Source organism: Eriocheir sinensis, chromosome 9 (genome assembly GCF_024679095.1).
Source record: "Eriocheir sinensis breed Jianghai 21 chromosome 9, ASM2467909v1, whole genome shotgun sequence".
NCBI classification, from domain to species: Eukaryota; Metazoa; Arthropoda; class Malacostraca; order Decapoda; family Varunidae; genus Eriocheir; species Eriocheir sinensis.
The window spans coordinates 22764836-22788107 of record NC_066517.1 but is presented as its reverse complement, the minus strand read 5'-3'; the positions used below and the strand labels follow the sequence as shown (position 1 = coordinate 22788107).

Sequence of the window (23272 nt, the reverse complement as noted above, 5' to 3'; positions counted from 1 at the left end):
CCTTCCTTCTTTCCCATCTTTCTCAGCCCCCACTAATGAGTATCGAAGTGTGGAACAGTGTTTGGTTATGAATGACTCTCAGGGTCGCCAAGGAGTGCACGATTTTTTTTTCATCCATATCAAAAGCTTTTCAAATTGTTCTTTTCCTATTTCCTTATTTTTTCCTTATTTCTTGCATTTTCTTCTTATTTGTTTGTCTCATTTTTTTGTTCATCTATTTGTGTATGAACCTTCTCTCCTTCCTGTTCTGTCACCTCTACCCTTTCTTCTTTCTCATGACTACAAATGGTCTCTTCAAAGAACTATACCAACAGACCCTTTCTCCTCCATATCTACATACTTACAGACCCTTTCCTCTTCATATCTCCATACCTGTCAATCATACTCTACAACGGATCATTCAACAAACATCAAACAGCAGATGAAAATAGCTATGAAACCTTTATTACCTAACTGAAACCTCAACGGTACATAATTACATCTCTTCTGTACACACATTCAGAATAAGGAACGTGGGCAAAGTACAAACTGTGTTAAGTACAATGCAAATGTGTTTGTGGTGACGCTCCGCCTTGGCCGTCACCAGCGGAGCAGTGGGCGGCCTCAGAGCTGTGTTCTTTAGAGTGCAGTGTGGGAGGGCAAGAGAATGGAGATGTGGGAAAATAGGTCATGCTTTCATCCATAGTGACGAGTTTAGATAAAGACAAGAGGCAAGTGAATGAAGTGAGTATGTAGGGATATGTGACATGCAGAAAGAGAGCAGATGCAGATGTATAAGAGGCAAGGGAAGAGATGTATATTTGTCCTTATGTGATTACAAATTAAAGGCAAGAATCAGTTTGCATTCAAATTGCACAAAAACTGCTGGGAAGGTACGGCATATTGAGGAACGTGATATTGTACATACGCGAGAGCGAAAATTGTGACACTGACGAGAAGATGAATGATTGATGGGTGCCTGCAGAACAGTGTGCAATGGAGGGGATACAAATATTATGTCTTGCAATGTAGCCTCACTTTTCTACTATTTCTTTCTGTTGTCAGAGGCATTTTCATAGGCCCTAGCCTGTGGAGCTTACTGACTGAATGAAAACATTTAGTATTCAAAATGTAAGACCAAGGTGTGCCTGGAACATAAAATAAGGTGCTGGTTGTCAGGTGTTGGTAAATCGGTGGTATACCTGTACTAGGAATGAACAGGACTTAAAAGAGAACCTCTGACAGATTATAAAAAAGACTAGCACTTGGGTGTGCAATGACTGGACGACACTCGCAGGGAGTATTGACTATCTGTCTCTCTTAATGCCCACACACAACAATTGCTTGCATCCATCCACAGAAACCAACTCATCCACCTAAATCAGTTAGTCTGTTGGTCAGTCACAGTCAGTCAGTCAGTAGATCAGTCAGTCAATCATCTATGCCAGTCAATCCATAAGGATTTTGTCTTTTTACACTGTCATCAGTCTAATCGCAGCAGCATTTATCATTCATTACACGAAACCATTTACATGTGTAAGTCCGCCTAACCATTCGCAATAGTTTTTTCATCTTTAAAGAGTACATGACGTTACTCCCCGATAAGGCGACTGACGAACGCTTCAATCCTAGACTCCTCTTGTAGACCCACAAACTTGTCCACGACCTTCCCGTCCTTCACCGCCAGGACTGAGGGAACTGCCGACACCTGCAACACGGAGGTGAGTCAAGAAGGATGCTTGATAAGAGTGCTGTCCTAATGTATGTATTACTGACCTCAATTTGCTGAAGGCTAAAGCTTATTTATTCAATCAATACTTATTCTTTGGAGAAAAGTTACAAACATTGAAGCATTTATGAGGACAATGAATCTCTTGTGAATATATAAATATTATGTGAATATTTGTGGGTTAAACTATCTCATCAATGAATGTGTTGAATATTTTTTGATAAAACTCCTTAGAAGATACATTGAATAATCCAGGAAAAGACTCCCATCCGTGAGTTTCAGGGTTCACCAAGGCAGCAGTGTCCACTCACCCCATAGTCGAGGGCCAAGTCAGACACGTCATCGATGTCGACCTTGGCCAGGTGGACCTTCTCACCCTTGCCCCCGATGATGGTCTCCAGCCGCGGCCCCAGCAGCTTGCACGGCCCACACCACCTGCGGAATAACATCAAGTAAGTAATTTTCAAGCTACGATTATTTTTATTTTACAACAAATTCTTTTCCATAGTTTCTCATTTTCTGTAACTTCAGTAATGAAATAGGAACATCAGCCCCTATATTAATTTCATTCATATTGTTTAGTGAAAAAATGGAAACGCTAATAATAATCCTAGCATAGCATACATGTATAGATAATTTTCTCATAGTGTCATGCCACACATAATATATAACAAAACAGTGCATGAGCGCCACCTATTCTACATCACGGCCCAACTCATCCCAACTCCTTAAGATATAAACCACAAGACATAATAAACTATAAGGCTTGAAGCACTTGAGATACTTCCTGATTCACCCAGCATCATCATACACGTGCAAAACTACAGCTACGACAACACCTGCCATCTGTAACAAGTCCAGTCAGAAGAATGAGATCATCCAACATTATATTAATTTCTCGGCACTGTACTGCACGACACACAAACCTAGTGACTACTATAATGCCTACAGAGCTTCAGAGCTATCAGAGTGCCAGCTATAATGACTATGGTTGTTGTTGAGAGCCTCGGGAACAGAAGAACCACTAGGAGGATACGCTGGTGGTCTGGGGGGGAGACACTGGGAGCACCTTTGTGACTGGCAGTGTGAAGGGCAGAGCCAGCAAGTAGAGTATGTAAGCTAAGCATGTGAAGGTTGGTTAAAATAGGTACTAAAGGGTTGGGTATATTATGAAAATGTAACATCACAATAATAAAATAAAAAAACATCCACAGAAAACATCAGTATGGCACAAAAATGACAAGCCAGAGGAGGTGAAAAGAGGCAAGGGAATGTAGATACAGAAAAAATTATGACTGCAAAATTACAATAATAACACAAAGAAACATTCACAGCAAACATCAATATGGCACAAAAATGACAAGCCAGAGGAGGTGAAAAAAGGCAAGTGAATGTAGCTACAGAAAAAAGTATGACTGCAAAATCACATTAATCCTGTAGCAGCAACGGGCCAAATTTGTGGCTTTACCGTGTACCAGCGACGGGCCAATTTTTTGCAATGATATAAACCCCTCAAAATAGATGATGCATAAACTGATCACAAATGCATTGATATATATTATGAAATGGTTTGCGTGAGTGATGATGTTTTCTCATTTTTCTTGCTTAAAGGGGCCTTACAAAATACGATCCCCACAGCTACCAGGTTAAATAAAACAAAGAAACATCCACAGCAAACATCAATATGCCACAAAAAACAACAATGCAGAGGAAGTCAAAAGTGGACAGGGGTATGCAGCTACAGGAAAGCCACTAGAGATGCCAGACTAGACAACAAAAAACAGGTTAGGTTGGTAGACACAGGCCCTGAGGCAACTGGGAAAACACAACCTGTTCCCGCCATACTACAAACCCAATAATGCTTCAGTATCCCAAATAAAACATATAACCAACCAAATATGACCCAATAACACTAGAATCAGGTGAATAACATAATCTATAGCATATGTGAGGTAAAAAAAAAAAAAAAAAAAAAAAAAAAAAAACAGGAAATAGCAGACAAGTTACCACCAGAACATGCTCCTATAGCCCAATTAAAACCTTAAATCAACCAAATATGACCCCAAAAACACTAGAATTGGGTGAAGAACTTTATCAAAAGCAAACACAGGAAACAGCAAGATAAGAAAACAAAGTAGCAGACAAGTTATCACCCCACACTGCTCCTATAACCCAATTAAAACCAAAAACCAAACATATATAAGCCAAAAAACACTAGAATGAGGAGACGAACATTATCAAAAGCAAACATAAGAAAGAGCAAGATAAGAAAACAACGTAGCAGACAAGTTATCACCACACACTGCTCCTATAACCCAATTAAAACCAAAAAATAACGACATATAAGCCAAAAAACACTAGAATGAGGAGACGAACATTATCAAAAGCAAACATAAGAAACAGCAAGATAAGAAACAAACTAGCAGACAAGTTATCACCCCACACTGCTCCTATAACCCAATTAAAACCAAAAACCAAACACATATAAGCCAAAAAACACTAGAATGAGGAGACGAACATTATCAAAAGCAAACATAAGAAACAGCAAGATAAGAAAACAAAGTAGCAGACAAGTTATCACCACTCACTGCTCCTATAACCCAATTAAAACCAAAAAACAGCCACAAATCACCAAAAAAACACTAGAATGGAGTAAGGAACACAATCTACAGCATATGTGAGGCTTAGCTTGATAAACCAGGATGTGGAAACAAGTGATCACTTTACATTGACAGGGGTTCCCAACCAGTGTTTGCTCATTACCCTGCTCTCCACACCTCCTTTCAATCATTACCCCATTTTGCTTATGCTTCCACAACTGCATTTTAGCCCATACTTTAAAAAAAAATGTATTAATATATTTGCATGTGGTATTATGCAGGGAAGTAAAGAACTTTAGAATGAAAGGACGGAGAAGGACGGATTCAGTTGCCCTGGTCTAAAGCCTATCGCAATGGGTATAATTTCACTAAGACTTTTTTTTTGGTCACCCTCTGTCTCTCGATTACCCCACAGAAAAGACCAAATTACCCCAGGTTGGGAACTCCCGCGTATACAACGTAACAATACAACGCAGAAGGAGAGATAAGACACCACACACACAACAAACCCTTAAACAACGTCCTGATGGGGGCAAAGCATATTAAAGGGCATTACTGTGCATATTAAAGGGCATGAAAGGTATAAAACAAAGGGCATGAATAAAAAATGGGTCCCCTACTCTGCATGAAAATCAACAACGAAAGGGCGATTAAAAAAAAATGGGTCCCCTACTGTGCATGAAAATCAGGGACAAAGCATATTATAGGGCATGAACGGTATATAACAAAGGGCATGAATCAAGAAATGGGTCCCCTACTGTGCATGAAAATTGGGGACAAAGCATATTATAGGGCATGAACGGTATATAACAAAGGGCATGAATCATAAAATGGGTCCCCTACTGTGCATGAAAATTGGGGACAAAGCATATTATAGGGCATGAACGGTATATAACAAAGGGCATGAATCATAAAATGGGTCCCCTACTGTGCATGAAAATCAGGGACAAAGCATATTATAGGGCATGAACGGTATATAACAAAGGGCATGAATCATAAAATGGGTCCCTTACTGTGCATGAAAATCGGGGACAAAGCATATTATAGGGCACGAACAGTATATAACAAAGGGCATGAATAAAAAAATGGGTCCCCTACTGTGCATGAAAATCAACAACGAAAGGGCGAATAAAAAAAATGGGTCCCTTACTGTGCATGAAAATCAATAACGAAAGGGCGAATAAAAAAAAGATGGGTCCCTTACTGTGCATGAAAATCGGGGACAAAGCATATTATAGGGTATGAACGGTGTATAACAAAGGGCATGAATCAAAAAATGTCTCCCTTACTGTGCATGAAAATCGGGGACAAAGCATATTAAAGGTCACTAAAGGCACATATCAAAGGGCATGAATAAAAAATGGGTCCCTTACTGTGCATGAAAATCGGGGACAAAGCATATTATAGGGCAGGGCTACTCAACTAAAATATAACTGATTTACATGGTCCCTGACTGTAGGCCCTACAATCAGTCAAGGAAATACACTTGCAAGAATCCATCGCTAGGACTTTCATAATGTAAAATTATATTTTGCTACTCCTGGAGCTGGGGTCCAGCTACAATATTTAATCGGCATGAATCAAAAAATGGGTCCCTTACTGTGCATGAAAATCAACAACGACTGGGGTGGAGGAGTTGAGGACCCGGTCTTTGAAGTCCTCCTCGTCGTGCACGGTGAAGGAGGCCCTGGCGGCGGTGTGGGTGCTGAGGCGCCTAACGGGGTGTGACAGGCGGGACAGGCACCGGGGCAGCATGGCGGGGGGAGGCACTGGCACACAGGTGAGGACTCAGGTGTGTGTGGAGGAGGTGTGGAGGTGCTGGGGAGGTGGACAGCCTTGGGCCACCGCTCCACTGCCAGCCTCGGGTTAAATATCGGTACTGGGCTTCTTCCTGTTCCTGGGGGTCCTGGTCTTGTGGTATTTGGGGTGTTATTTTAGTGCCTCCTGAGTGCCTGGGTGAGAGGGTGCCACGAGAAGCCGAATTTCGTCTGCTGTTCTGCTCTATGGCGGTGTAACAGGGCGGCCACAGCTGACTCCTCCACTGATGGTTATCGTTATATATATTTTTCGTGGTCTTTTCGTCCTTGAGGGAAGGCTATTCTTTGTTTTTTGGGTGGTTTGTGACCCTCGTAAAGTTACATAAGTCTTTCGCACTGTTAGGGAATTATACGCAGTTGTTTTGCTAGTGTTGGTATAATCTAGATACGTGTTCGTTGGGTGTTGCATCATTGATAGTTTTGTCACTCTTGTGTGGACTTAGGAGTAATAAATGTTTCTCTGGTTGTATTTAAGATTTCAGAGTCACAAACGTACAATTTTCCGAAGTTGTCTCCCGCAGTATCTCAGTTTTACGTGATTGTATTGATTAATTAACATAAGAAATGACGTGTACAGTCTATAGCTTGAATGATTGATTGATTGAAGTTTATTGTTGCAAGGAGAATTACAACAAGGGAGATGATTGATTGATTGATTGATAGTTTATTGTTGCAGGTAAACAACAAGGGAGAAGGGAGGAACATGCCATCCCAACCCCCAGGCAGGACAGAGTGTGATTATACAACTATTAATACATGTGTAGGTAGCACTATGAAACTAAAAAGATACAATGGTAGGAAGGAAAGCACAACAAGGGAGGGGTCATGCCATCCCATCCCCAGGTATAGCTTAATTGAATGATTGATTGATTGAAGTTTATTGTTGCAAGGAGAATACAACAAGGGAGATGATAGGTCATGCCATCCCATCCCCAGGTATAGCTTGAATGATTGATTGATTGAAGTTTATTGTTGCAAGGAGAATACAACAAGGGAGATGAGAGGTCATGCCATATCCCATCCCCAGGTATAGCTTGAATGATTGATTGATTGAAGTTTATTGTTGCAAGGAGAATTACAACAAGGGAGATGAGAGGTCATGCCATATCCCATCCCCAGGTATAGCTTGAATGATTGATTGATTGAAGTTTATTGTTGCAAGGAGAATACAACAAGGGAGATGAGAGGAGGTATAGCTTGAATGATTGATTGATTGAAGTTTATTGTTGCAAGGAGAATACAACAAGGGAGATGAGAGGTCATGCCATATCCCATCCCCCAGGTAAGCTTAAATGAACAGCTTGCAGAATATAGACGTTTCAGTTCTTGTATATCCAGAATCATAGAAGTATATAATTTCCTTAGTTATAGCGACCATCAGTATTACACATCTTCACGTGACTATATATCGATTAACATAAGGAATGACGTGTGCTTGAATGAACAGCTTGGTCTGCTTGGTCGTGACATTGTACAGCAGATATGACACTCCAGTCAGCGATAAAGGAATTACGGAAGCGACTGAACGGGTTACATAACAATGGGAGAGTGAGTTGGTTAGTCGGATTTACGGAATAATAGATTAGACGTGAATATCTCTAGACACGAATCTCACTAAATATTGGAGCAGTAATAGACACGAGGAACTGAAGTATTGTATGGCATTGTAAAACTTGAGGCGTTGGTTAAAATAATTCAATTTAAAAAGTGCAGACGATACATCATCTTCCCGCCATGGCAAGGTCGGCGGGTTGGTCCGTCAAATCACCATCTTTACTATCCCCCAATTAAATAAAAACCAAAACCAGAAACCAATACACCCCAAACAATTTACCTCAATCACTAACCCTATCCATGAAGCTTAAATTAATTATCCCTCATCTTTATCCTCTGTTATGTGTATACGGTCGCTGGTTTGACTCCCCAAGTTTCGTCACTCAGATTGATCACAAGGCAGCCAGAGTCGCCCTTTTTTGGCCTTATTTCACCATGGCGGAGGGCAGCGAGGACGCCAGCACCATCACCCTGACCGTGAAGACCGCCAAGGACAAGCAGCAGGTCGAGATAGCCAAGGACGCGACCGTGAAGGAGGTGAGAACGGCGAGCGGCGAGGCGGGTCCTGTCATGCCTCCTGCCCCGTGTCCAGAACGTTCCCCCGGCCTGTTATGTGTGTTTTGTGTGTTTTAGTGTGTTTTTTGGTGTGTTTGGGTGTGGAAGTGTGTTTAATGGGTGTTTGGGTTTGGTGGGGGGTCCGGGGGGTGGGAAGGGCGGGGCCGGGGTGGTGTGTCCTGGAACATGCCGCCTCATGCTTATTTTTTTTATTATTTTTTTTCCTTTCCTTGTTTCCTCCTTCCCTCATTTTCCTTCCCGTCCATTGTATATGTCCGTGGATGTCTTCATCTATAATTCTATATACACAGTCCTCCATCTACACCGTCCTATGAATATGTAGCATTATTTTCCTGTTTTAATATTTGCCTTGATCATTTACTATACTTTAGTGCAGGGACGATAGCTTTTAGTTAGTGCAGGGACGATAGCTTGTTTTAAGAGTAGACTGGATAGCTACATGGACGAGGACGACAGGTGGCAGTGAGGTGTGGGTGCAGTAAGGTGACAGGGTACTGGTGCGTGCCTAGTACCGCCGGTATAACGAGGATCAAGCCTCTACCTGTAACCCCTGTAACTACACCTCACCCATCGTGAGTAGTGGGGGGGATTCTGGAGCTGCCCTGTGTAGGCCACCTGGCCTCTTGCAGTTTCCCTATGTTCTTATGTATACTTGGTGTTGTGTAGAGGCTCCGCCTCACAGTCGTGGTGGTCCACCGCTGCTCCCGGTCCTGCCATCCCTGCTCAACAGGGCGATTTGGTCCGGTATCATGTTGGAAGTCCTACATCTTGAGGTGTAGCCCGGCACTGGAGGTTCGTCTGGGACTGTTTGTAGCAGCTTGTCCAGCCCATTCTTAAACCTGTTTACCAGGCAACCTGTTAGGTTTCAGACTTCCTTAGGTACGCTGTTACAGATTCGTTGCCCTTCATGGGGACAGACTGGAGGCTAGCAGGGTCCTGCTTCCACCTGGGGCTCTTGTGGGGAGGGATCTTCTGCTGCTTTTGTTTCCTCCTTTTCTCATTTTCCTTCCCCTCCGTTGTGTATGTCCGTGGATGTGGTCATTTATATACAGTCCTCCATCTGCACAGTCTTATGAATATGTAGCATTATTTTCCTGTTTTAATATTTGCCTTGATCACTGTTTCCTCCTTTTCACATTTTCCTCCCCCTCCTTTGTATATGTCCGAGGATGTAGTTGTTCATATACACAGTCCTCCATCTACACTGTCTTATATATATATATATGTAGCATTATTTTCCTATTTTAACATTTGCCTTAATGTAAGTGTAACCTAATGTAATGAGGAGACGAAAGGGGACGCCCACAGAGTCCATGGCTTGATCAAGTTGATAGATCCTGCTCGAAGGTATTTAGGAGGATGAGAAGGGGGGCTGCATGGAGACTTCCCCGGAGTGATCCCTGGGCTTGGTGTTGTTGGGTGGGCGAGGCAACACAATCTCCAGTGTATGCCCTCTTTGTGTGATTGATTGATTGAGTAATGTTCCTCCTCTTGTATGAACTGCTCACTCATTAGGGAAGAAAGTGCATAAGCTATGAATACATATGGAGCACTTCCTGACAGTCACTTAAATTTTTGCTGATCTTCGCTGCATATTTCTTGGATATTATTCCAGAAGCATATTCGTCCCACAGTCAAGGACGCTTTTGTGCCATATGAAGTACTTTGTGCATATACAACACACTGCCAAGGTTCTTTCTGTTGCAAATCACCACGTTTCGTTAAATATGATCTAGGGGTGTACATCGAGATTTATTTCTGTTTATCACATTTTATCAGTGGAGCACAGGTCAGGTATGGTTAGGTTATATTTAATTAAGTTAGGTTAGGTCACTTTAGATTTAGTTTGGTAATTGTTTATGATAAATACACGACACACTTCATGCTGCGACTACCAGGCCGTGTTAGCAGTAGGGCGGGGCAGGTACTAGTACTGACTGACACGCTACCAGTACCAGACTGCTCACTACTGATATCGGTTGGTACTGCCACTGCAATATTCAGCATTCTTGATAATGACAGTGCATCATACACGCATGCATACATTGGTCTTTCCTTAGGAATGACCGAATTGTCCACCTGTGGACCTTGTTGTTTGGAGTGGCACCGTGAAAACTCCTTTGCAGCTGCCTCTGTGCCATTCACGGAAAATCTGTCTATGAGTGAAACCACGAGTAGTGAACCTGTGAATATGAAGGTACATGTGTACGCAGGGTGTACATTTCAAGAGACCTTTTACCGATTATGAGTTGTTAAAACTTCAAGAACGAGTAATTTACAACAAATGGTTACCAGAGTGAGTTAGTTTTATTTCATATTTCTCTCTGGGAATTATTTCCATTCCCTAAATTTCTGTTTTGTTACACAGTTTTTTGTAATACTATGTACTCCTTAACTGCATGCCATTTTATGAGCCACATGTAATGGAGGCTTACTGTGTTCCGTCTCTTCCAGTTGCGAGAGGTTGTCAGCGAGAAGTTCAGCACCTCCCACGAGCAGGTCTGCCTCATATTTGCCGGGAAAATTCTCAAGGATGGTGAGTTGCAGATTGTTGTGAAAGAGAGAGAGAGAGAGATGGCCACCCTCATAAGGGAATTTCATGTAAGTGGATAGGCCATCAGAGCTATAAATTAATACAGATGTGAGAGAGAGAAATAGTTTGCACAACCTACCCACCTGGAGAAGTTATGCTTCATCTCAACTCCAAGTGAAATGTATAAAAGTAGGGTTTGTTAAGAGCTATAACGTGACTATTAGGTTTTAAGAACTTCAGTCATATAAGATTTTGAAATAGTTAAATATATATTCTCATGATCATTAATTTTGATTACTGATAAAAGCAGAGTTCGTATTTCTATCTGAAAAGAAATTGGATAGGTAAGAGGAAGTCAAGTGTTACTATTTAATGATGATGATGAAAAAATTGAAACTGATAATTGATAACTGGTGATAAGAGGGAAGGCTAGGCACTAATTTTAGCAGAAGCCTGAGTTAGGAATTCCTCCCCAGATTAAGATAGAGGGCTGAGAATAATGGAATAAAGACATGACACCCTATTTTTGCCTTCCTCTATTTCACAACATCTTCATTGCCCTTGTGTGTCTCATTGTAGGTGTCTCTTATTTCATGATGGGACTGCTTCATATTAGACCTTTTCCATGTACTGCTATTAATCTGTTACGGTACCCACTGTTTGCTTGAGCCGTTCTGTATTTCTGATTGTTCCTGAAGGTAATCCACGTTGTTGAGTCATGTCAGGGAGCAGAAGTGTAAGAGATTGAAGTCCCAAGCAAGACAGATCTGCCACCCATTGTTTGCCTTACCTAACAGGGGTGTGGAGCAACGTTGCCAGACTGTCGTACTGTTTGCCAATTTCCGAACTCAAAACCGTCTCCTCCACCTCAATAACTGGCTTCATATATAGTTATCGTTCATATGAATAATTATTGGTGCTTCTCGGCAATTGTTATGGGTCAGAAATCGGTAAATACGAGGCTCTGAGTACAATAATCTGGCAACGGTGGTGTGGAGTCGGATATAAAAATTTTCAACTCTGACTCCAAGAAATTTTAAGGTTGCAACTCCTACTCTGACTTTGATTCCACCTCCTTCCCCCTTCCCCTCTTCTGCAGTACAATGGCAGGCAAATTAAACCCAGCCACACCACACCCCAGACTGCACCTAGTCTGCATCTTAAAGGAGTCAGAGTTGGAGATGTTTTTACTTATTCTGACTCCAGCTCCGCACCTCTGTTACCTACTACACCTGGCTTACTCCACATCTTCCTTCCAGACGAAAAACTGAATCAGCACAACATCAAAGACGGCTTCACGGTGCACTTGGTGATCAAGAGTAACAGCCCGGCCTCTCAACCCAACAACCGAGCTGCCTCCACCACCACCAGCAGCAGTGCCACCAACACCACCAACGCCGCCAACGCTGCCAATGCCGCCAATGCCGCCAATGCTACCAACACTGCTGCCCCAAACCCCTTCGCTGGGATGGCCGGGATGGGCGGGCTTGGGCTGGGTGGACTAGGAGGCCTCGGAAACTTGGGTGTCGGCAATCCGAACTTTCAGGAGCTCCAACAACACATGCAGAGGGAGATGCTGAACAACCCCGAGATGATGCGGCAGATCATGGACAATCCGTTCGTGCAGCAGCTGATGAACAACCCGGAGTATATGCGCGCCATCATCACTTCCAACCCCCAGATGCAGCAGCTTATGGAGGTGGGTAGGGCCTCGGACTGGTGGGCTGCGGCATTTTCATTTATTTATTTTTTCTTCCTTTCTTTCTTTCTTTCTTTTTTTACATCAGTGGAAAGAACTCACAGGCATAAAAGAAAGAGAAACAAAAGCCTGCTATGCACTACTCAAACAAAAGAAAATAGAGAGTGAGGGTCCAAAAGGGAGGTCAGTCTTGGGTGTCTGGTATGGGAAGGAATGCTTGTTGGTTGAGTGGTCATACAAGGGTTAGGAGTTTGATGTGTTCTCTTCATTCCTGTTTGCTGGTTTGCTTCATATAAAACCCTCATCAATACAAAGGGATATGGCCTTAAACTTTTATCCTCTATTAAAGTCATGTCCACTCTGCACCACCCTCAAGCTTATATGTGCTCTTTGCCCTCTCTCTTCAGCGTAACCCCGAGATCTCCCACATGCTGAATAACCCGGACATGCTGCGTCAGACCATGGAGCTGGCACGCAACCCCGCCATGCTGCAGGAACTTATGAGGTCCCATGACCGGGCTCTGTCCAACCTAGAGTCCATACCTGGTGAGGAAACACCTGGGGAAAGGGGAGTGTACCTGCATGCGTGCTTGCGGGTGTCTGGGTGTGGTTGTGGGTGTCTTTGTGTGTATGTTTGAATGGTTTTCCCTTATTTTGGATGTAGCCTTTGTAGAAAATGAAATATATGACAGTGTTCGATTAAACAGATAGATAGAAATTTCTTTAGTTATTAGTGCACTTACAAACCTTGGAATAGCTCATATTTTCCTTGTTTACCTAGTGTGTCCCTGCCTCCCTCCCCTGCACAGGTGGGTACAGTGCCCTGCAGAGGATGTACCGGGACATTCAGGAGCCCATGCTCAATGCTGCACAGGAACAATTTGGCTCAAACCCATTCGCATCACTCCTAGGGAACAGTGCTAACAGTAAGTATGCCTGAGAGGGAGTCCTGTGAGTGTGAAATAAACTACAGTGGTGCATTAAGTTTTATCTTTTTTTATATCATGTTCCACTCATCAACGTCAACTCAAATGATTCCAATTCAAAGTCATCATCTGTCACTCTTCTTTAGCTCTTTTAACATAGATGTTTGCTGACTTTTACATGAAAGTTTTAGAAAATATGAGTGCAGTGACATGATCCCAGTGGCTTGTAATCACAGTGTGCCGTCCTAACAGTGTTCTGCTCAGTTGACAGTGCACAAGCCGGCCGGGAAAACAGCGAGCCACTCCCCAACCCTTGGGCACCGCGGGGCTCCTCGTCCTCCTCCACCACCACCACCACCACCAGCCCCTCCTCAGGCACCACCCCCACCACCAGCACCACCACCACGGCCTCCAACAGCACCAGCACCACCTCCACCACCACTACCTCCACATCCTCCTCCTCCACCACAGTGCCGGGATTGGGGGGACTGGGGGGATTGGGAGGATTGGGAGGATTGGGAGGCATGGGCATGGGCATGGGCGGGGCAGGGCTGTCGGGGATGCTGCAGAGCCCCGGTATGCAGTCACTGATGCAGCAGATGATGGAGAACCCGCAGCTCCTCTCGTCCATGATCAACGCACCTTACACACGTGCCATGTTCCAGGTGAGACAGGGAGGGAGAGAGAGAGAGAGAGAGAGAGTTATAAAGTTTTTATTTACATTTCTTTTTAAACACCAGAAATTTTCATAAGGCTTGTCTCTATTTCCACAGAACTTGTCAAGCAACCCAGAATTGGCTCAGCAGATCATTGGTTCAAACCCGTTGTTTGCCGGAAACCCAGTCCTGCAGGAACAGATGAGGACCATGCTGCCCAGCTTCCTCAACCAGATGCAGAATCCAGAGGTGCAGAGCTTCATGACCAACCCACAGGTAAGCCACAAAAGGTGTTAGGTTGATGAGAGTTGCATGTGACTTTGTATTTTATGAAGAGTTTCAAGGTAGTTCTTTGGTACATAGGAACAAGAGAAGACACAGGGGTTAGGTTTAGACTGTAAAATTCCCAGAAATTTTGAACTGGGAAACTTTCCATGGGAATTTTTGGGAACTTTGAGAATTGAGAAAAATTTATGTTTGCCTATGGTGCCTTTAGTCTTTTATTTTTATTTTTTTCCTTCTTTTTCCTTCCTTACTAATGAGACTTTCTATACAACAAAGTGAGGTAATTCTTTGTTGATTTATACTATAAGTTGCTGGCTATTACATGTTTGAAGATACCCCAAACTTAACCTAATAAAATCACAAAAAGTTACCATTCATCTTGACTCGCCATCACCACCACCACCATCTCTGACCCCCTATCCGTGCCCCCTTCCCAGGCCTTGGCAGCCGTGGTACAGATCCAGAACGCCCTCGACCAGCTCAGACAAACCTCCCCGGGACTCTTCAATGTGATGGGCCTCAACCTCCCACCTGGCATGTCCACCACGGCCTCCACCAGCACCACCGCCAGCACCACCACATCCTCCCCATCCTCCTCCTCCACCACGGCCACCTCCAGCAACACCACCTCCACCCCCTCCACCACAGCGCCGGGCCTTATTCCAGGGCTTGTTCCGGGCACAGACGCCTTCGCCAACCTCATGTCCACCATGGTGAGTCTGTTTACATTTGTTATTGTGTGCCACTGTTAGCATGGGCCAGGAAATTTATGGTTGGCACTGAGACTAAAAGGGTTTGAGTGGTGGAAATCCAGGTGTATGTTATTGTGAATGTACGTTTGAAATGAAATGGACTTGAGTGCTGTTTCATGTGTCTGAGCGAGTAGTGTGTGAATGAGGTTATTACTCAGTTTCATATCTGATTATTTCTGAGGCTCTCCTTTCCCTTGAGATCTTAAACTTTACCCTGACGGTGTATTGATATTATTTCTTGATTTTCTTGTCCATTACGGTGTAGGTTTGTTAAGACTATAAATATTTGAGGACTGCGTCTGCACTGTATGTTGTGGTTTCATGCATAATCTGCTGTGAGGTCCAGTAACAGAGACATCCCTGCTCTCCTTGTAACAGTCTCAGGCGCTGGGCCAGGGCATGGGTGGCATGGGTGGCGGTGGTCTGGGCGGCGGTGGTCTGGGCGGCGGTGGTCTGGGCGGCGGCAGCAACCCCGAGCAGCAATACGCCTCCCAGCTGGAGCAGCTATCAGCGATGGGCTTCATCAACAGGGAAGCCAACCTCCAAGGTAAGGAAGGAGTGCCAGATGCGGTGTTTCAGGAATGCATTTTAGCAATATCTTCCCTTCATGATTTAACAGTTTTGGGTCCTTTCAGTGTTTCATCCAGTAGCCTTAGTTGGGTTATGTTCATGTGTAGAGTAGCATGTCTAAGGGGTAGAGTTTTTTTCTATGAGTAGTTGTCGTACATGGTTTTTCTAGTTTATGTAGTTCCTTATCTGTACAGCAGCCATTGGTAACATACATAAAGAGGCAAAGGACCCATTGCATTGCTGATCAAAGCACAGACTGTCTTGAAGGGAATTCTTAGGCAAATTTTGACATGTCAGAGAAAGAAGAAGTGTAGAGAGAACTATTTGCATGGAGACTTGTTGTTTTAGTAATGAAAAAGAGCATGTAAGGTGAGGCAGATAGGCTTCCCCTGGTACCCTAAGCCTGAAGTGTCTCGCCTCCGCCCACAGCCCTCATAGCCACCTTCGGGGACGTGAACGCGGCGGTGGAGCGGCTCCTCACCCGCCCAGACCCCCAGAGCTAAGGCAACGCCACCCCCGTCAGCTCCTCCTCCTCCTCCTCCTCATGTTGTCACTGTTCTCCATTAGTCCCTCGTGTCTGTGTGGGGTGTGTCCAGCGCCAGCTCCTTCTTTTCCTTGCCGTCGTCGTTGCCGTTTCCCTCGAGGGCACGCTGCGCGGCCTCCCGTTGTTCGGTTGGCCCGTTGAGGGTGTGTTTCCAGGCGGCGACGTGATGTGGTGTTTGTAATGTTCTTGGTTTGCGTTGGCTCTCCCTCTGAGGGCGGTGCTGGTGGGAGCCTTTTGTTTACGGTTCATGTATAAAAATTGTATCACTAGATGGAGCTTTTGTCTGATTTGATCTTAAGGAAGGGAGGGAATGCCACTTAACTTGGTATGGGTAGATGATAAATGAATGTGATTTATTGTTTAAAGGTGATATTCATTGAGGAAAATATTACACTTTGTACAGTTTCTCATGAAAAAGGAATACTGTAGTAAGAATAGCAACTATTATATGAAGTCACTGTTTGCTTCTCCAGTAACCATAACCATCAGTGCTATGTTTATAAGACTGTTGCGTCAGTGAGAGACAGAGGCAGCAGGCCGCTCCTTCCCTCCTTTAGCCCCTTTAGGGTGGCACGCCCAGCAGTGTGCCCATTGGCTACACATTCAGAATGCTGCCAGGCTCATCACTAACCTTGTCATCACTTGTGTTCAGTACATATCTTCATCCTGTTTGGCAATATTATATTCATTTTCTCTTTGCTCCGAGTTTGTTTTTCTTTGTACATACTGTTGTTACCTCTACCATTACTATTACTCCTACTGCTGCTGCTGCGTGTTGAAGTGCGTAAGTTGATCGTTTTTAACATTTTAACCGGCACGTGATGCATCCTCATTGACGAGGCCTCATCGAGTGTTACTCTGGGGTGACTAGACTGTGGCAGTGTTGTTCCGGGTGTTGGCATTATTATCAAAGGAGACTTTTAAACAGGGCGCAACATTGATGACTCGGCCAGACGTTAACGTGATAAAAAAAAAAAAACGAAGTAGTAGTGTATACAGACGTTTATGTACATAGCGCAACTTGGTAACTTCCATTCTAGTGCTACATATTCCTCCGATTGCTGTGTATCAGTTGTGTGCTAGTAAGGGAAGAGCTGTGGTCATTGCTGGGTCCCGGTACCTCTGTGGAAGGCATCTGTTAGGTATATACTGTTAATTTGGTGTCTTGAAACGCTTGATTGTATGGTTGATTTTCATAGTCACAGGGAGAGGCACTTTCTGCCGCTCTTGTTGATTGAGTGAGTTTGTGTGGAGGTCGAGTGGGTCAGTGTGGTGACTGAAAGTGGTGAGTTGATTTCCATTGCTACTGAGATGCACTTTTTGGTCCTCTTGATGAGTGAATGGGTTTGAAAGGATGTAAAGTGATGGGTTGGTGGCTGGTGAAGGATGGTGTTGTAAGGATGTCATGCGTTGGGTTGGTGAGTGGAAAAGGCTGTTGCAAGATGAGTAAAGGCTGGTGCAAGATGAGGATGGTGTTCTAAGGATGTCATGTGTTAGGTTGGTGAGTGGTAAGGGCTGGTGTTCTAAGGATGTCAAGTGTTGGATTGGTGGGTGATGAGGCATGGTGCAGGATGAAGTGAGGTAGTATGGAGTGGCAAGTAAAGGTTAGGAGTGGTGAATGTTGGTTTTGGAAGAGCAAGGTTATGGCTGACCGTAGACTGGCAACTTTGTGACATTATCTAGATGTTGACGTGGAAAGACTGAGACGGTTAAGTGTTGTCCAGTAAGGTACAGTGTGTATAGTTGATTGTAACGAAGCCTTGTTGCAGCACATTGATCGACTGGCCAAGAGCAATTGATTTAGATACTTTTTGACTGCTGCTGAAACTTGTGAGAGAGTGACACATGCCATAAGATGATACCAATGACCTCCTAAGTTCTCTTTTTATTTCCTGAAGTGTCTGCAAAGTCTGTGATGGTGTGAAGAGACAGCTCGGGGCACCACATTTTGTTTTAACTGCACGACTTTCCTCCTTCATTTCATCCCTGGGTTTTCCTTGTTTGGTGTGCTGTGTTAGCCTCTGTTTCTTGGCTCAGCTGCTGGGGAGGGTGTGGGAGAGAGGTGCTGTCATGTCCGAGGGAGTGAGTGTACCGTAAGGGTCATCGCCATGCGTTTCGGGAGTGTCACCACCACACAGCGACTTGTTATCTCGGCAACACTTTCTGGTACTTGTCCGGCATACTTGAATCTGTTGTTTTGTGTTTTGGAATTCATCGATCACTTGAATGTTTTGAATCACGTTTTTGTTTTTAGTCGTCACTGCATGTGGAAATTGAGTTAGGTTTAGAGACGCTAGCTTGTTACCTTGGGCTAGTGCTGTAGTGAGGTGACCTGGCCATTTTTTCTTGGCTGTCTTGCGTAGGGACTGTGACTGGTATTATAAAACGCTTCAGGTTCCTGTTACGACTATATCTTAAGGCCAGAGAGTAGTTACGTCGGGTTGTTATGAGTGTTTTTCCCATTCATGGCGCTGAAGCCTTGCAAACTACCACCAGGGCTCAAGAAACCAATGGAAACCCTGACACCTTGCAAACTACCACCAGGGCTCAAGAAACCAATGGAAACCCTGACACCTTCCACAAGAGCCTTTGAAATAGATGTATGTATTAAAGCTTCAAAGAGTTAAACAGTATGGACTCGTGAAGCCTTGCAAAACTACCACCAGGGCTCAAGAAACCAATGGAAACCCTGACACCTTCCACAAGAGCCTTTGAAATAGATGTATGTATTAAAGCTTCAAAGAGTTAAACAGTATGGACTCGTGAAGCCTTGCAAAACTAGCGCCAGGCTCATGAAACCACCAGTGTTAACCCCGACACCTTCCACAAGAGCCTTTTTAAATTGATGTATATACTGAAGCTTCAAAGAGTTCAAGAATATGGACCTGTGAACCCTTGCAAAACTAACACCAGGCTCATGAAACCACCAAAGTGAACCCTACAACTTCCGCTTCAGCCTTTCGAAATAGCCGAAGAGTTTGATGATTTGGACCTGTGAATATCCACCAGTCAGCACAAAGGGTTCAGTGTGTGTGTGTAGCGTTTTATCTGTTTCTCCGAAGGGCTTTATTTTGAGTCACTTTGCTCAAAATTCAGGTGTAAACTTTCTGATTAGTGTCTGATTAGTGCATCTCGGCCGTGACAGACTCGGGGCAGCCCTGTCATTGGCTCGTTCAAGATTGTGCGTCTCCTTGTTCGTACTTCCTTCATATGCAACGCGTTAGGGCAGTAAGGACAATCCGGAAGAACAAATCGCATTTATTTTTACATTTTGCATTCGTGTTGCGTCTGCAGTGGACTTACATTTGTGTCATGGCTACGGTGGTCTGACCTCAATTTAGTGTATGCCTTGTGACCCCCTTGGTGTGGCTGGCATGGGGCAGGGCATGGCGGGGCGGGGTGGGGTGGGACGGAGACAGTCGAGGGGGCAGTCCCGTCACGCTGAATCTCCGCCACATGATTGCAAAGACTGCGTTAAAGTGAGAGAGAGCGAGAGAGAGGAAGCGAGAGTGACCACTACCTTCAAAATATAATAGACATATATTTTTCACATTGATATGTATTAGAAACCTTATATATATATTTAGTGTGACTTGTTTGTGTGGTGAGGTGAGGTGAGGTGAGGTGTGTAAGGGAGCGAACACCTCTTGGAGCATCTGAGCAGTGTAACCCAAGTTTGCATGTCATGTCTTGTTTTGGAATCAACTGTGAACAGGTTTTGCAAATATACTTAGAGACTGGATTACTTTACCCACCCCGAGGAAAGATGAGAAAAAGTTCATATTTATATTAGATCATAACTGGCATGAAAATAAAGCATCATTTTGCTCCTGAAGACAGTCGCTTTTTTGTTATTTCGATCCTAGAGGTTATTAGAGAGAGAGAGAGAGAGATGAAAGGTTCTAATGTGATACTTTGTTTTAACTTTGACATAGTAAAAAAAAATTGTTTATTATTATTAGGAATAGAAATTAGTATTATTCTTTAGTGTGTTGATATTCATTAGTACACACACACACACACACACACACACACACACACACACAGTCATTCTTATATATATAGGAATTACCTCTCTCTCTCTCTCTCTCTCTCTCTCTCTCTCTCTCTCTCTCTCTCTCTCTCTCTCTCTCTCTCTCTCTCACACACACACACACACACACACATGCATATATACAGGAATTAGCTTGCTCTCTCTCTCTCTCTCTCCCCATACTGAGATTTGACAGGAAGAAAGGGATAGGAGGGAGAGGGAGGGAGGGGAGGAGAAGGGGGGGGGGTATTTCCTCCTGTAATTTGAGACCAGGAAGACCCTCCTCCCTTCTAATGTCCTCTCCTCCTCCTCCTCTTCTACCTTCCCTTAAATTGAAGCACGTGTCTGTCTCCTCCTCCTTCTCTTCCCTCTCTTCCCTTTCTACCTCCTCCCTTTTTTCATCAACTTCCTCTCTTCTTTCTTTCTTTCATCCTCTTCCTCCTCATCTTCCTCCTCCCTTTTTTCGTCAACTTTACTTCCTCTCTTCTTCCTTCTTTCCTCCTCTTCCTCCTCTTCCCTCACTTATTCTTCTTCCTTTTTCCATCACCTTTCTTTCCTCCCTTCTCCTTTCCTTTCTTCGCCCTCCTCTTCCTCTCCTCTCACTTCATTATAAACTGGAGGAGGAGATATAATGACCACAAAACAACACCCCTCAATCAAGCAAAAAGAAAGCAAGAAAGAAAAAGAAACAGATTATCCCGTAGTTTCAAAATTATCAAAGCCCAATTTTTACCAGGAAGTCTATGATAAAATATTGACTCTAGAAATACGAGAGAGAGAGAGAGAGAGAGAGAGAGAGAGAGAGAGAGAGAGAGAGAGAGAGAGAGATTGTTACACTGGTGGCAGCGGTGGGATACAGAGAGGGGGGAGAGAGCACACCTTTTAATCAACCCTCCTTACCTGCCTGTTCTATTTACGTCCCCACTAACAGGTAAATTTAAGTCTCCCTGCCCATCAGTGACGCCAAAACCCACGATGAAGAAAATAATGAGAGGAAAAACGAAAGGGAGAAGGAGGAGGAGAGGGGCGTATTTAATCTCTCTCTCTCTCTCTCTCTCTCTCTCTCTCTCTCTCTCTCTCTCTCTCTCTCTCTCTCTCTCTCATAGTGTGTGTTCTCTTGTCTCTTTTTTTCCATTTTCATTATTTCTTTTTTGTTTTCTTATTTCTTTTCTTATTTTTCTTTTACTTTTTTTTCTTTCTAATTTATCTGTTCATTTCTTTATTTCCTTTCTTATTTTATTTTTTTCCTCTATTCTCCTCTACTTTTTTTTACCATTTTTTTCTTTATATTTTCGTGTTATCAAAATCCTCAGTTTGTTGTAATTTTGGAAAGATGTTTATTTTTATTTTTATTTCATCCATTTTCTTTCGCTATATTTTCTCCGTTTTCTTTCTCTCCATCTTCGTTGCATGTGTGCGTGTGGGAGAGTGTGTGCGTGTGTGTGTGTGTGTGTGTGTTCCCCTAATTAATCTGGTGTGTTAAATTAGTATGAAAAAAGTTGTGTCATTATCCAGCATCAATTTCGTCTTCTACTACTACTACTACTACTACTACTACTACTACTACTACTGTTACTACTACTGCTATATTACTACTACTACTTACTACTACTACTACTACTACTACTACTACTACTATTTTTGGGTTATTAGTGTATTTGTATATTCTTTCATTAAGTTCCTTCGTTTTGTTTATCTTTCATTTTCGTTTCTTGTTTATTTATTTATTTTTATTTATTTACTTTTTTTCTTATAGTTTATTTTCAATCTCACTTTTATGTCACTTCCTGATTTATCCTTCCTCCTCCTCCTCTTCCTCCTCCTCCTTTTCCTCTTCCTCCTCCTCCTCTTCCTCCTCCTCCTTTATTCAGATTTATCTATTTTTTTTTCTTCAGTCATTTCACTTTCCGATTTATCCTATAGCTTCTTCCTCCTCCTCCTCCTCCTCCTCCTTTTCCTTCCCTTCCTCCTCCTCTTCCTCCTCCTCCTTTGTTCATATTTATCTACCATTTTTTTCTCATATTTATTTCACTTCTCAATTTATCCTAGCTTCTTCCTCCTCCTCCTCCTCCTCTTCTTCTTCCTCCTCTTCCTCCTCCTCCTCCTTTATTCATATTTATCTACTTTTTCCTCAGTTATTTCACTTTCCGATGTATCCTATAGCTTCCTCCTCCTCCTCCTCCTCCTCCTCCTCATTTTCCTCCTCCTCCTCCTCCTCCTCCTGGTGTTGACTTACAGACGCCCTACAACATATGATTGAAAGATCCGCGAGAGGGCAACTTTTTTTTTATTTACTTATTTTTTTGTTACCTTTACATGGCCTCGGGAGAGAGAGAGAGAGAGAGAGAGAGAGAGAGAGAGAGAGAGAGAGAGAGAGAGTCGTGCAGGTGGAGGAAGAGAAATGCGTCTACGGTATCATTATATTAGTCGTGCCCAACCTCTCTCTCTCTCTCTCTCTCTCTCTCTCTCTCTCTCTCTCTCTCTCTCTCTCTCTCTCTCCCCTTCCAACCTCTCCTTTCCCTTCTTCTCTTTGTCTTTCTTTTTCGTCTCCTTTTCTTCCTCTCTCCATTTCCTCCTCTTCCTTTCCTTCCTCCTCCTCCTCCTTTCCTTCTCTAGCTCTCTCCTTCGATCGCCTTCTTCTCTCCCTCTCTTCCTTCCCTCCTTCCTATTTCTCCTCCTCCTCCTCCTTCTATCCCTATCTTCTCCTTTCCTCCCTTTCTTCATTGCCCATACCTTCCACTTTTCCTTTAGTATCGAAACAGTAATAGTAGTTGTAGTAGATATAGTAGTAGTAGTTGTAGTAGTAGTAGTAGTAGTAGTAATAGTTGTAGTAGTAGTAGTGGTGGTAGTAGTAGTAGTAGTATTGGTGGTGGTGGGTGCATGAGGAGGTGGGGGTGACATAAGTAACCACACACTCCCCAACCATTCCGCAATCATCGCCCATTATTTACCCATCACCGCCATTGCTCCCCACTTCCCCTCCCCTGCTGTGAGCCTCAATGGACGGGGCTGAGGGGGA

The 23272-nt window shown here is 43.6% G+C and overlaps 2 protein-coding genes and 1 long non-coding RNA gene across 3 annotated transcripts; 1 reads left to right on the top strand and 2 right to left on the bottom strand.

Moving 5' to 3' along the window:
• Positions 1-422: 422 nt before the first annotated feature.
• On the bottom strand, positions 423-6438 carry LOC126996176 (thioredoxin, mitochondrial-like). Its single transcript, XM_050856443.1, has 3 exons — positions 5909-6438; positions 2020-2143; positions 423-1687 (listed from the first exon to the last, which is right to left on the bottom strand). Exons 1-3 carry the CDS (start codon positions 6061-6063, stop codon positions 1571-1573), a joined length of 396 nt encoding a protein of 131 aa, XP_050712400.1. The 5' UTR covers positions 6064-6438; the 3' UTR covers positions 423-1570.
• A 1628-nt stretch (positions 6439-8066) lies between these two features.
• On the top strand, positions 8067-16918 carry LOC126996175 (ubiquilin-1-like). Its single transcript, XM_050856442.1, has 10 exons — positions 8067-8216; positions 10710-10791; positions 12048-12487; positions 12895-13033; positions 13297-13413; positions 13678-14078; positions 14187-14345; positions 14792-15067; positions 15485-15653; positions 16106-16918. The coding sequence occupies exons 1-10, from the start codon at positions 8115-8117 to the stop codon at positions 16177-16179; spliced, it is 1959 nt and encodes a 652-aa protein (XP_050712399.1). The 5' UTR covers positions 8067-8114; the 3' UTR covers positions 16180-16918.
• LOC126996177 (uncharacterized) lies at positions 16127-20103 on the bottom strand. The gene is made up of 2 exons (XR_007751047.1): positions 18795-20103; positions 16127-18746 (listed from the first exon to the last, which is right to left on the bottom strand). It is a non-coding gene; the product is annotated as an uncharacterized LOC126996177 (long non-coding RNA).
• Positions 20104-23272: the final 3169 nt, after the last annotated feature.

Excerpts from the sequence above, each read along its gene's own strand:
- LOC126996176 (XM_050856443.1), bottom strand. The coding sequence starts at position 6,063 with ATGCTGCCCCGGTGCCTGTCCCGCCTGTCACACCCCGTTAGGCGCCTC. Across the intron at positions 2,144-5,908 it reads GTTGTTGATTTTCATGCACA|GTGGTGTGGGCCGTGCAAGC; the intron begins GTAAGGGACCCA and ends GTTATTCCGCAG. Across the intron at positions 1,688-2,019 it reads ACTTGGCCCTCGACTATGGG|GTGTCGGCAGTTCCCTCAGT; the intron begins GTGAGTGGACAC and ends TCCGTGTTGCAG.
- LOC126996175 (XM_050856442.1), top strand. The coding sequence starts at position 8,115 with ATGGCGGAGGGCAGCGAGGACGCCAGCACCATCACCCTGACCGTGAAG. Across the intron at positions 8,217-10,709 it reads AGGACGCGACCGTGAAGGAG|TTGCGAGAGGTTGTCAGCGA; the intron begins GTGAGAACGGCG and ends CGTCTCTTCCAG. Across the intron at positions 14,346-14,791 it reads GCTTCATGACCAACCCACAG|GCCTTGGCAGCCGTGGTACA; the intron begins GTAAGCCACAAA and ends CCCCCTTCCCAG.